Source organism: Fusarium sambucinum, chromosome II (assembly GCF_050947815.1).
Source record: "Fusarium sambucinum isolate potato_lamoka chromosome II, whole genome shotgun sequence".
NCBI lineage: Eukaryota > Fungi > Ascomycota > Sordariomycetes > Hypocreales > Nectriaceae > Fusarium > Fusarium sambucinum.
Genome location: NC_139293.1, coordinates 8,595,083 through 8,608,981, shown reverse-complemented (window position 1 = coordinate 8,608,981; position 13,899 = coordinate 8,595,083). Strand labels below are relative to the sequence as shown.

Genomic DNA, 13,899 nt, shown 5'->3' with positions numbered 1-13,899 from the left:
TATCCTAATGATACTGCTATCTCGTTGTTGGTTGTATCCATTGATGCCTAATACAAGCGGGTCTGAAGACATAGATTGTATCTCCCACCAACCAGCGAGTAGAATTTACCTCACATGTTCAAGATGCCAAACCACAAGCAAAGACCTACTGTATCTCACTCTAGACTAACTAGAATCCTCGTATATAACCCCATCAATATAATAAGGAACTTTCCCTCGCAACTCCAACTTTAGCCGTTCAAGTCTCCTCAAATAGTCAAGACTTGACTCTTCGTACCGTCTGCGATACAATTCAGCCAACCTGACCTTGATCTTCGAAGTGCCACTCCGTCGTCCAGTCTGTAGCTGCAAACAGTCTGTGTCAGACTCTGTTGCTTCCACGATCTTCTTCTGTTCAACGAATCGCCCGACCAACAGCCATTGCTTAACAGCTTCGGACTTGGTGATTGACAAAGCACTAGTATGCCCGTTGCTCCCGATGTAGTCAATCTTGGCACCTGCTCGCACCAAACGCTTCACTGAAGCTAGTTTCCCACAAGCGCTGGCAATGATCAATGCTGAACCCCAAGAACATCCTTCAAAATCGATGTGCGCACCCATTGATAAGCAGTTTTCAATGACATCGAGGTATTCCATAGATGCGGCTCGACATAAAGGGCTCCAACCCCGGTCTGGCTCCAAATTAAGCCACTGCTTGAAGACTGGCTGAGAGAATCGTCGTTGAAACAGGCGAAAACTACTTCGTAGAAGAAGTGTTTTGCCGAAAACGTATCGACTTATTTGATACCAGGGGAATGGCTCCCACTTCTGCAGTTGGTAATCATCGTTCAAGAAGAAGCAGTGACCTTTGCTAAAGCCGAGAAGGTAGTTCGCTAGCCTTGAATCTGACCGAAGATACTCCTTTAAAGGACCTTGGAGGTGTCGTATTGCCAAAAGTTGCCTCCAGTCCAACATAGGAAAATGTGAAAATCGTTCATGAGACATATCTAGTCCAAGCCATAGCTCCTTTCCTTGTGTTGACTGCATTCCGTTTTCTGTTATGTTTATACTTTCGAGCGATTTAGCTTTCTTAGGTGCAGTAGACCTCCAGTCCCACATTGCGTCCGTAAGAGACATTGTAAGTAGTGGATATGTTGATGCACCGAACCTCAGAAGTAAAGAAGTCATCTCTGACGACATGGAGCGATCAATTACAGAAATACCGTAGGTGCTTGTCGAATTAACATCAGCCCCGCTTTCCAATAGTAGCCGAGCGATCTCAACCTGGTCGTATAGAATAGCAACGTGGAGAGCTGGCACTTTATCAAAGTAAAATTTCTTGAAAGCAGACATTGAGTGACGTCTTTCGAGAACCCTCTTCTTTCCGTAACAACATCTACAATTGTTTAATTAGTGGCTATAAAGGATATACGCCATGGTTAATTGGACTTACCCCCATTTCTTTTTGTGTTCGTGCAAGTGATTCAACAGAATCCGAATCCCTGCTAAGTTTCCTTTGGCGGCGAAGAATATTGGCGAGTCAGGCCCGTCAACCAAGTCTCCTCCTTGTGTAATGTACTGATCCAGCAGTGTTTGTAATATTTTGCCCTCTTTGTCGTAAAAAGCTGCATATTCAATTAGACTAAGTCTCTGGTGAGTATCAGAATAGCAGGTCGTCAAAACTGAAGCCCCTAGGTTAAGGAGTAACTCGACGATAGGAAGGTTTAGCTCCACCACAGCGCCAAGTAAAGGCGTTTGACCATTTGAACGCAGCACAGGGTCATTCAGAGGGAATGTATCTGAAGCTAGCGCGCGACATTTGTCCAAATCGTCATAGAAAATTGCTTCACTCATCTGGCTAAGAAGCTTCTGTTTGTGCCGGTGAGCATGAATGGATTCAGAATTTGCATCATCGTGGAATCCAATCGTGTTATCGAGAAGCTTGACAATCTTGTGGTGCCCCGCGTCTGAAGCAGCGACTCTCGGTGTCCAGAAAAGCTCAGAAAATGACCCTATTGAATCTTTATCTAATAGTGCTTCAGTTGCCTTAAGGTGTCCATTAGCAGCGGCGTAATGTAGTGGCGTAACTCCCGTTTCGTTCACAACGTCCACGTCTTGTCCTTTCGATATCAAGTAGTCAATGATGCGGGGATGACCACCCAGGGCTGCCAGGTGAAGAGGAGTGACGCCTTTGGATGCTTTTATGTCATATGCAAAGATCTTGTTTTCAATGAGAAACACAACAATCTCGAATTCCCCTTCGTAACAAGCGATATGCAAACTGTTGCATTCGAGGTGCAAATCTTTCTTCCCACAATCAAAACTTCAATCTAGCAGGGGTAAGCAAGGAAACTCAGCCCCTGTGTTTTGTGACAGAGCCAGCAGTTTTTGGAAGAAGGAGAGATGGCCAAACTGTGCAGCACATGATATGGCATCAAGGTGGTAGAAAGCTTCATCTTCGTAACCGCGAGGATATACACTAGGGTCTGCTCCGAGTTCCAGTAAGAACCCCGCGTAATATATTGAATCACACCTGATGTGCTTGATGAGGGGCGTACAGCGATATCGAGGATCCGCTTCATAATTAATGCCGTTAATGTCGACTCCTCTATCAACGAGCATTTTCATCAACCAACGGATATGCGGTTCTTGGCCCGGGACGGCCATTCTGTGCAATAACCCATCTCCTCTTTTGTTGATTGAGAACTCTGCCAGCTTTCGATGGTCGGAATGGTTCAAAAGTAACTCAAGGATATTTCTGCCTTTCTGTGTAGAACACAAATCCGTCGCCAGACGACCATGACAGGCTGCCTCGATTGTAGACAATTCATCGACGCGTTGATGGACATCTACACCGTGTTTGAGAAGAATCTCAACAATGCTGCTGTTTTCGTTTTCTACCGAAGTCTGGATAAACCGGACAACATCACTAGCCAAAGGATTCCATGACCCAGATGATACTATCGCTTTGTCAAGAACATCGGACTCTAGCAGGTTAAGAAGGGAGGAATCGCTCTCTTTTTCAACACAGACAAGGAAAGCTGACAACAACTTGCCTGTCCCACATTCCCCTGATACATCATCATCCGCCTTTACGGCCCCTAGATTAATGTAATTCTCCCACACTGGAATCGTGGCTGCCTCGTTGCTAGAGGTGTCGGAGTCCCACTCCCACTGACAGTTCCTGAAAGTAAAGGAACAAAAATATTCCCAGGGTGTTGACCCGTTTTGATCTCGGGACTGGAGAACAGTATTTGATGCAAGTACCTCCAAAACTCTTTGATCTGGTGAGACCCTTTCCTTGACACATGTATCGACATAGTTCTCAATGGGGAGCCTGTCGGAGTATCTAGACTCTACAGCTCCGGGATAGGCTGTCATCATCAGATCCACCCAACCTGGCTCTACAGTGGCACCGATTTCATGTAGTGGAGTCGAAGTGCTACTGTTAGATGTCTCTGACCTGATACCGAGGTCAAAAAGTCGACGGATGACCTTTTCAGAGCCAAAATTGAAAGCCAGAGGCAGTATAGGGCCATGTTTCACCCAAAATCCAGAAACATCATTGCAGTGCTTGATAAAGGAGAGAGCATTGTCTTCGGGGTCCTGGTACTCAAGTTTAGGGTCGAACTTGTTCGATAGTGCCAAAGTCAAAGGTGTATGGCCATTATCTGTTTCCATCAGGACTGCTTGTCGCGTTTCTTCAGGCTTTGCACTAAACAGCTTGAGCATAAAGTCGGCGCTAGAATCAGCTCGCCCCGCGCAAATGTGCCACAAGGTACACCGATACTTGTCAGTGCCTAGTAAAGATATATTATGTGCCAAGAATACATCTATCATGCTACCGTTCTTCGTGATGTCGATTCTGTTGAGAACAGGAACGCCGTCATCATCGCTAGCATATGGATCGCACCCCTTGCTCAGTAGGTGCTTGACGCATTGGATGGCGTTAAGACCAGTGGCATGGTGCAAGAGAGTTTGGGACGAAGAGTTATTCCATGACCAAGAGTCAGAAACTGACACTCGCCTATCATCAAGATAGCTTGAGAGTGCACTCGGCGAGTCATTTGAAATGGCTAGCATAATTCTCTCTCGCAGTGTTTCTGTAGATATAGAGATTTCCTGATGAGTGAGATTGGGATCTTTCGTGAAAGACATTTCCATCGCGGTCGCCTTTGTCCAGAGAACCTTTCCAAACTCGAAGCCCCATTCATGTTCGAAAGCGGATGTATCTCGAAGATGCTTATTGAGCGCTCGCAAAGATGCCTCGAAGTTCGATAATAGTTTCTTTTGGCCGGGTCTTTCAAGCCTCAGGCGGCTCCCACGTTGTGACCACCATCTATTGAGATATGATTCAAACAATTCTATATCAGCAGTCGTGGGAGTAATTCCATTGGCGAAAAGTTCGATGAGTGGACTGAAGTCTTGAACATGACAAGAAACTATCATAGCATTCGATAACAAAGATGGATAGCCGGATATATCTGACAAGTTTGCCTTTTTCATGGGGCACTTCAATGTCGACTTTCGTTGCTTAACTGTCGGCAAAAGAAGTAAGAAGAGATCTGAATCAACAGGAAACATCTCAGCATCCATTCCCAATGCATCTAGTAATGAGGTCTCCGCCAGAAAGAGCGGAGGGCCCAACGCACAGCTACGAGTAGGGTCAGCCCCATCTTCGATCAAGCGAAGGCATAGGTCAGGCATGTTCAGTGTGGCGGCGAGATGGAGAGGTCCAATTTCCCCATCGAGGGCAACGTCGGTAGCATGTCGGTAGTTAAAGGTTGGACAAAACGTGCGTTTGGTGTCGCACAGAGCGACCATGAACCAAAAGATCCAAGACTTAAGCTTAGTTGCATCGGAGTCGCAGAACAATGATTCTATGGCGTCTTGCAATAATGGCTGCTTAGACTTCTCGACGCTGGATCTCACCAGCATCGGCCAATAAGCAGCGGCTTGTCGGTAGAAGGGAAGTTCGTCTACCAATTCTATTTGTCCTTGCAGGAAGCTCGCTCGATTCTCAGGCCATAAGTCGATGTTTCCGAGTTGAACAAATCTCAGACATTGAAGAGCGAGGAGTGATGAACTTTCTTGTCGTGAAATTCGGTATTTTTCAAGGCCTGTCATATCTGACTCTAGAAACTCTTGAACGGAAAAATGAGCAAATTCGAACGCATGGCCTTCAGCAGACTTCCTTATCAGACTGCTGCAGTAGTGGGCGATGTCATTCTCGTTAACAACATCATCTCTATTTAGGCTGTCTCCGATGTCGTCCGGGGTTGAGACAGCCTGACAGAGCTCCGGGATCGTTAGTTTCCTTGGGAAGAAAGCAATGAACTGGAGGCACAGTTGTACTCTCTTCTGTGTTCGTAGGGGCTTAGTATTGACTCTTTCTAAAAGTCTCCGGTAACTATCGTGCAAGGTTTGTGGAAGCTGTTTGAGAGCATCTAATCGGTCTCGATCAGTGAACAAGTCACAGAGGGAATCCAACTGACAAGCAACCCAACGAAACCTAAATGATGAATTTTAGTATTTGGGTCATAAATTTGGTAAAGAAGTGGCATACATTCCGTGGGCCTTGACAATAAGCTGTTCGGCAATCTCAACTCTTGTTTCAGGGTCACTCAAACGAAGGCGTCGAGATTCAATCCTTTTTTCCAATTCTGACCAGACATATATTTTAATATCCTCGTTATGAGCTTCGATTGAAACGTGTGCGAATTTATCTCCCAATCGCGCGCGGATATCCGTCTCGTGGCGGCTAAACAGTGCGACTGATGCAGGTGTATCCATACTGGCGAACGCCGCGAGATTCGTCGTCACATTGCCCATATCGTCACCACACTCGTCAATCCCGTCAACTATGATCAACACGTGTCGGAAGATCTTGATCATGGATGAAATGGTGGACTCCAAGCCATCCACGTCTGGCATCGCGGCGAGTGCATCTGGCGGGTTCAGACCTTCGTGATACTTCTCCAGAATTTCGAATGACGTATCGTTCTGAAGGGCGAGCTGTGCGGCAATGGCTCCCAGGATTTTGACTGGCCGCAACGTTTCTGCGTTCTTGTAATCACAGAAGAAAAAGGCTACGCCAATCTCATCTGAGCTTTTCGACATAGCTTCCTGAATGACAAGACCAGCCAGGATAGTCTTTCCGCCTCCCGCGATGCCATTTAACCATATTAAGGATCCGGAATTATTGAACCAACTCTGCAGTTCAACGCTTGACATAAGCCATGTACCTGTTGTCGGCTGTCGTAGTGCAATATTTTGATCCAGGTTATGCCGTGGATTCAAAGATGGATTAATGAATATATCGAGAATGCGTCGTTTCTCTTTGTCAAGTTGGATGTTGGCAATAAGCTTTGTCTTTTCGTCGATATTTTTCACGGCTTCCTCAATTTTGATGTTGTGCTCAGCTTGTTGATTAAGGAGAACATGAAGTTTGGATAGAGAATCCGCGGACGTGGCCATAGAAATAGTAAGCTTATATCGGGAGAGCGTGCTCAGAAGTTCCTTGGTCTCCTTGTCACTGAATGGCCATTTCAGTTTCTGAAGTGTTGCCTTGAGGATCTTCTTCTCTTCAAATGAGGCAAAAGCTCCCTGCACCTTGGTTCTGATTTCTTCGAGAGTTTCCCTGCACTGGTCAAGTATGCCGACGCTCAAAGCAGCCTGGCTCTTCTCTTCCTCCGTGACAAGGGCGTCTGTCAAGGCATGAAGAATACGAAGAACACTGCACAGGCCCTCGATCTCCCTCTTTAGATTCTTGATGTCATTCTCCGCTTCTTTCACCCCTCGGACATACTTGTACAAAACTCGAAACGTCAGGTCCGCAAGGCTGATAAGGCCAGCAACGCTAGCTGCCACCTCCATGGCTATATTATCGCCAAAAGACCTCAAATGATAATGAAGGACCCAGTTGTTTAGCGACAAGACGAATGTGTTTTGAGGTCTATGTGCCGTAGGCAATAGAACGGATGATATTACCGAGAAAACGATGTAAGCAATTGAGGGGTAGATGCAGGCCCCAGATTGAGAGCTTAGAAGTCGGTATCATGAATCGATGACTAATATAATAGATGTCATCAGAGGATAACAAGAACAGCGATTATGTACCAATTAATGTTCGAGCGGTCACACCCCTTTGTCTGACTGTCATCGATCATTTTGTCGTTTCGTCAAATCTGGGGAGCCTTGGGGTTGCCTTTGGGATTTGGTAAAACTACGCCCAGAAGCTAGGCATTGTCATGGTATGTATTGCTGCCTAAACAAAAGCGCAGTTTTAGATGGTTGATTGGAACGAAAATGCCAAAAATGATGATATGCATATTGCACAAAAGGAAATGATACGATAACTGGCCGCCACTGGCTGTCGGAGTTAGAGATTCTGCCTCGTTTGGAAAATGATAAGCGAGTCTGCTTTTCAGCTGACCAGGGTTCGCAGCTTCGTGAGAAAATAAAGGCTCTTTTACAGATTCCTTTCTAGAACAAGGGTGAAAACATATTATCGATAACATTAAAACTAGGCTGAAGCAACTGAGCCACTGTCAAATCAAGAAGCTCGGGTGGGGATAGACCATCGCAAATTTTGGAATCCTTCGATGTCTGCCAAGGGTCCAGACTGGACTAGCCCGTTATTGGGGTTGGTGGGCCATAATTGTGGCTAGCTGAGGGATAGAGAGTGCATCCGAAGAACCGGACGAAGACTCTATCGGGTCCTCGTAGATCGGGTATTATGTCATCGTCTCCCAGATACATCGGGATATCTTTCCAACAACTTCTCTCCCAATTTGTCGTCTTCATTAACTCATCACTGTGCAACTCTATCACCAACAGGTTACGCATCTTATTCGACAGTCACTATGTCTGACACCGACAGCATCATCCTCAAGAATAGGTCCCAGGAGCCACTGATTGTCTTGCTTTTTCAGAGTATAGCTCCACCAAATCAGATCCCGGGCCATAAGGTCTACAGTAATGTCTATCAGCGAGCCGTTGATATCGCAGGCAACGATCAAGCAATGGCCTCTTTCCACATCTCGAGCCAATGTTTTGCGATCCATGGCACATCAAACAACACTGAAGACGGGAAGATCAAGATAGAAACCTCTGGCTTTAGTTAGGGAATTCAAGCTGGGCCCAGGAGGCTCGAGGATCTGCCTCACCACCCAAGACTCGAATTGCAGTTCGATAAGGTTCGATAAGGAAGACTGCTTGACTAGAGCCAAAGGCGCTTTCACTGTCATCTGCGACAAAACATTCCCTTGCCCAAGCAATTGTAAGTACGGAATACGAGAAATACTAAGAGACGGCTCACTGATTGCTCTTACAGCAGGTGGAAAATGTACTTTGGTGTTGGTGCCAAGGTTCCTAGCACTGGCGAGATCATTCCTGTACAGACATACAAGACAATGCCCAAACTATTGCACAGGTCTTCCCCAAGGTCAAGCACCACATCGCTTACGGTAACCATGAGCCTGGATCCATCGTTAAATTGATGACTCTCGTAAATGTCCTCGCCGCCGATTTTACTGGATGTAATGCTCATAGCGCCACCTTTACTATGGACGACCAGAACTACTTTATTGCTGCTTCTGGAGTCAACGACTCTGATATCAGGTGGTCATTTGGTAGCCTGTATTAAGCCCCACCAAGGTTGCCTCAAGGCTTTACATACTGTACAACTAGGTATACGGTTATATGGGGACATTGGAATATATGAACGATATTGAGCATCAACTCTGGGGGCAACTTAAGTTCTAGCAGCATCATTATCACAAAGAGAAGTTAAATCGAGTAGCTACAAAAACACAAATATCGTCCCAAGCTCTGGTACCCTGCACGACCCAATAATCGTCATCAAGCGACCTAAATAGAACCTCCTCCGTAAAACGAGAGCTAGAGCAACCGTCAAGATACATACAACTCAGATTTGACATAGATGGAAAGAATTCCCCAACGTATATGGTCACAATCCTCGATCAACACAAGGAGAAATCAGTTGGGAAAGCTCCTCGTGATATTGTTCCTCAGGCCGACATGGATCCACCAACCATCACTGCTCCCATAGCTATTAAACCTGGATTCATAGTCGCTACACCAGCGGCTGCGGAAACAACTCCAGCGACGACTCCCAGTATTGCCAAACCGTCTCTCATCTTTTGCTTTCTTCTCTCTTTCTTCCGGAGATCGTCTTCAATCTTCTGCTTTTTTAATATGGCTATAGTTTCTTCCTCTTTCCGTTGCTTCTCAAGTTCTACCTTGAGCTCCTCGGCCGCTTTCAATTCTGCCTTCAACTTTTGCTGCTCTATCATATCCTCCTGCTCTTTCAACTTTTGCTTAAGGCTCTCCACTTCGGAATCAAATTCCGCTTGTGCCTCTTGAAAACTCTGTTCGTCTTCTAGCTGCTCAAGGCGTGCTCGTTCAAACTCAGCTGCTTTCTCTTCAAGTGCTGCTGTCAGTTGCTGTTGCTCGGAGATAGCAGCCGCTAGTAGCTTCTCGTATTCTGCCTCCTTTTGCTTTACAAGACTTTCCAACGAAATCTTGAGTGTCTCTTGTGCTTCACTTGCTTCCGCGAGACGCTCCTCAAAAGCGTTCCGTTGTGAAGCAAGCTCATTGGCTAGAGTTTCGTTCGACTCTCGTATCATTTCCTCCTGTGCTGATTGAAGCTGCTGTATCTTTTCTTTCAATTCTGCCTTTACCTCCAAAATCTCTCTTTGAACTTCCCGTCCAGCCCCTGTCTCGTCAAGTGACATGCCTCCATCCACAAGCTCCTCTTGAATCTTGAGCCTGGCCTTGCCGTTTTCTTGGTGTATTTCAATGATTTGACCAACCACAGCCTCAGCAGACTCTTTAGTGCCAAGCCATCTTGCCACTTGGCTTCCCCCTGCGTGCATAGTTGCCCAAAACGAAGATGTGTCGATAAGTTCCTTTTCTCTCGTGGTTCCTATATCCGGGAACACTGTTCCCAAATTGTCCCACATCGATGTGCACAGAACAACATGGCGAAACGCACTCTCACCGCATAGTTGTTTGAACATGCTAAGATTCTTCAAGGCTGACCCAGAGACCCTGTTGTCGGTGATGCGATGTAGATAAATGATGCCTGCTAGTTGGACGTTCTTCTTGTATATTTGAGAGAAAAAGAAGGCTATTTCCTTTAAGACTTCTGTGTCGCTGCGCGAGGTGTCGTCGAATCCTGGTGTATCAATAAGGTATACACATCGGTCTTGTGCGATACGGTGTGTGTATATACTAACACCTATCGTATGAGATGCAAGACCATGACCGATCCCAACCGTTTGCCCCGTAACGTGATGGATAAATGTACTCTTTCCGGCACCAGTAACTCCCATGACCGCAATGACTATGTCGTCGGGACTTAAACAGTGTAAGTGAAATTGGAGCGGTGATGGCTGGGATTCAAACATACCTCAGCTCGACTGGTTCATCCTGGACAGGCTCAATATGAATCGAGTTTTCCATTGTGGGTTATGTTGATTGATTGTCACCAACACAAAGTGTTTTAAAGCAGAATTCAAGAAACTTTGGCCTCTCTTTGTACATGGCGGGAACCTTTGTATTTACCCCGCCGGACATGTCATAATATCTGTTTTCCACTCTCAGCCCTGGGCGCAGCTCATGCCAATCACAACAGAAAAAGGCCAACCAATACACTGAGCCACACACTTGTGTAACATTAGGCACCCATCATTCAACCCAAGGCATAATCATAGCCCCCAATCGTTGCCCAGCCAAGTCTGCTTTTGCCACAGGCTGACAGCCGACCAGTACAGTAGGAATGTCTCACCTGCATGATCTCGGCAGCTAGGATCTGGATTTTCGCATCAGGTAAACTACAAAGTGGCTATTTCAGCCGGAAATGTAATTACAACACTCTGTCATCAATTTGATTCCGTTCATCCTTCCTGTTGGCTCCTCACGTGTGCAGCCTCACACAACCGTAACGCCTCAAACTGGCACAAAACCGACCAACTATTCTTTTTTGCCAGATAAATTGATAACCATGGATCGTAAGCCTAAGAACATATATGTTGCCCTGATGGGTCTTACGGGCGCCGGAAAAAGTAGTTTCATCGATCACTGCATAAAGCAGCAAGTTGTCGTTGGAGATGGGCTCCAGGCGTGTATGTTCAGAACAACCAGGACCCTGTTTGGCGCGAGCTGATATCTTGATAGGCACCGAGACTGTGGAGGTTTTCAGTTTCGAATATAGTCCTGGAGTCACTATTCATCTGGTTGACACCCCCGGTTTCGATGATACTAATCGTCAGGACAGTGCTGTCTTGAGAGATATCTCCGCATGGCTCAGCAAGTCCTACACCGAAAAGATACTCCTTAATGGAATCCTGTATTTGCATCGGATAAGCGATCCTAGAATGCAGGGATCTGGGAAGATGAGTATCCATCTTCTCCGCAAGCTGTGTGGTAAAGATGCTTTCAAGAATGTTGTTCTCGTAACGACCATGTGGGAGCTGGTAGAACCAGAGATCGGTAATCGCCGAGAGAAAGAGCTGGAAGAGACGGAAGAGTTTTGGGGTTTCATGAAACGTCATGGATCGCAGATTCGCCGTCACCAGAACACTGAAGAATCAGCTCGCGAGATTCTAAGCATGTTTGTACCCGAAACTCCCGAGATTCAACCTGAGATTGTGGCTTTGGCGATACAGAAGGAACTCGCTGATGAACACAAGACACTTGACCAGACGAGTGCTGGCCTGTTACTGGATGGCACCTGGGCAAAGGAGAAAGAAGCCCTAAAGCGCGAGCTCGAAGAAGTCCGTGAAGAAGTAAAGATTGCAAACGAAGAAAGAGATCACATGATGGCGAAACTGATGCAAGATCAACAAAAAGAGATGGATATAAATGTGGAGAAAATAAGAATGGAGCAGGAGAAGCTACGAGTTACTATGGAGGAGCTTCACCAGGAGCGACTATCCAAATACCAGAAGACGTTGGACGAAAAGATGGAAGTATCGAGAACGCTGGGCAAGGATCTTGATGAAAAGACCAAACTTAGCGAAGAAGAGCGTGAGAAGCGCCAGGCGAATACGATACAACAAAAGCGGAAGCTCCAGGAGCAAGAGACTGCTATCTCTGAGTTACAGAATCGCCTGAGCGAATCGAACTTGTCATCAAGCACACCCAACACTTCCGAAACGGAACCCGACTCCAAGTAAGAGCCCTTCTATTCTCTCACGCACACAGAACTGACGCAGTAATTAGAAATCACCAAACTTATGACATCACAGACTTTTCGGAAACGGTAACGTCTTTACTCTTTACCTCTGATGGAAATACTCTTTTCATTGGAACAGGGAAAAGAAAGATATTTGTATACAGCTTTGGGCTTCGCGACATTTGGCGCCGTCATCAGGTTCTCTACTGCGGCGGTAGACTTTCCAGCTACATGTTCGGTCGGGGTGATACAGTTCGCAATCTTATCCGCAGTAATGACGATTCATATCTTCTTGCTGTTTGCGGAGATAAGATGTTTCGCTTTGAATTTGACCCCTCTGACAGTGAGTTTAAATTCGTCTGCCAAGAGGGATGGTCTGGATATGAAGACGTCTTGGCTCTATCATCGGACAACAGATATCTCGTATCTGCTCGTGGGCTCGGCCATCGATTCGCAATCTTGAAACCCAATTTTGGCTACTCTTTCAATGCAATATCCTTTTTGAACGATTATTCGACATCTACATTCGACGACATGATTGCGACAGATGTTTTCAGTTGCATAGAATTCGGCACTGGTGGTTTTTTCGCTATAGGACTCGACGGGGGATACGTCAGTCTTTTCGAGATAGTAGATTCCCAGGGATCGATTAAGCGTCGTGGTGGCTTTGAAACACCAGGCAAGGTCCTCTCACTTGCCTGGCTATCTGACATGCGCCTTTTGGCCGGCACGGAGAAGGGGCTTTACATCGGTGACGCTGACGGCACTGTTGACCGCATTGACAAGAAGAGACTTGAAAGCGATCGAGAATGCTGGTCGCATTTCATACATGACACGATGGGAGTTTACGGGACAACAACGGGCCGGGCTCGTCACTATAGAGTCGAAAAGGATCGATTGATCCCGATGACCACATCTGATCCTGTCGTCGCTCACTTTCCTAAAGACGCTTTCACGACAAGCAGAAGAGAGATAGCTCGTTTAGCGATTGGCAGTTATATTGGTGTTTCTATAGTTACAAGGCCTTGGACTACAATGGTACCACTTAACTAGTTCATCCATTAGTTATTACACCACATATCTATTAACACTAAATCCTTGAACAATGCTGATACATTTTACTTTATTTTCTGAATAGAAGTATCGTATTATAAGAGCGTTGGATCGATCGTCTCGATCTAGATTACTTTCCTCCTATTATATATGTGGGCGATCGTTTTCCGGTTACAGAAATCGTAGCTTTTACAATCCTCAGCCATTAATTTCGCCTATATGAGGCTATTTATGCCTTGAGCGCAGCCGGCAGCGGCTCTTTAAAGAATCGCGACATTAGAGCCAATAGCTGCACCAAAATGCTTTTTTTCTGTCAATCCGCACTGATTAGCGAACAAGATAATGGAAGAATCTGAAATTCCCAAAAGTTTGGTTGTTGTGCCGCTGATCAGACGGAACCCGGAATTTCCTGCTAGTTGCAGTGCCAAGTCATAGGTTGCTTGACGATAACAACGACATATTAGTCATCCCACTGCAATGATCCGAGTAACAAAACACAAGACGATGATCTTGTCTATTAGAGTATTGTATAATTCCATTCACTCTTGCTGACACGTCGTGTTACGTGATCAGTCCGTCTACGTTTAACTCTATTTAGACTTCCTGCTTATGCGGGGCCACGAATGTCTCGCTTTTCGCGACCCGACGACAGCAAAATGTTGATC

At 46.0% G+C, this 13,899-nt stretch overlaps 3 protein-coding genes across 3 annotated transcripts; 1 reads left to right on the top strand and 2 right to left on the bottom strand.

Moving 5' to 3' along the window:
- Positions 1-165: 165 nt before the first annotated feature.
- FSST1_009750 (uncharacterized protein) lies at positions 166-6,855 on the bottom strand (the record flags this gene model as incomplete). Its single annotated transcript, XM_083226749.1, has 4 exons — positions 166-1,375; positions 1,433-2,237; positions 2,538-5,491; positions 5,546-6,855. 4 exons carry the CDS (start codon positions 6,853-6,855, stop codon positions 166-168), a joined length of 6,279 nt encoding a protein of 2,092 aa, XP_083085711.1.
- Positions 6,856-9,011: 2,156 nt separating this feature from the next.
- FSST1_009749 (GTPase domain-containing protein) lies at positions 9,012-10,467 on the bottom strand (the record flags this gene model as incomplete). Its single annotated transcript, XM_083226748.1, has 2 exons — positions 9,012-10,362; positions 10,415-10,467. The coding sequence occupies 2 exons, from the start codon at positions 10,465-10,467 to the stop codon at positions 9,012-9,014; spliced, it is 1,404 nt and encodes a 467-aa protein (XP_083085710.1).
- Positions 10,468-11,008: 541 nt separating this feature from the next.
- FSST1_009748 (uncharacterized protein) lies at positions 11,009-13,234 on the top strand (the record flags this gene model as incomplete). The annotated part of the gene is made up of 3 exons (XM_083226747.1): positions 11,009-11,129; positions 11,182-12,178; positions 12,229-13,234. 3 exons carry the CDS (start codon positions 11,009-11,011, stop codon positions 13,232-13,234), a joined length of 2,124 nt encoding a protein of 707 aa, XP_083085709.1.
- Positions 13,235-13,899: the final 665 nt, after the last annotated feature.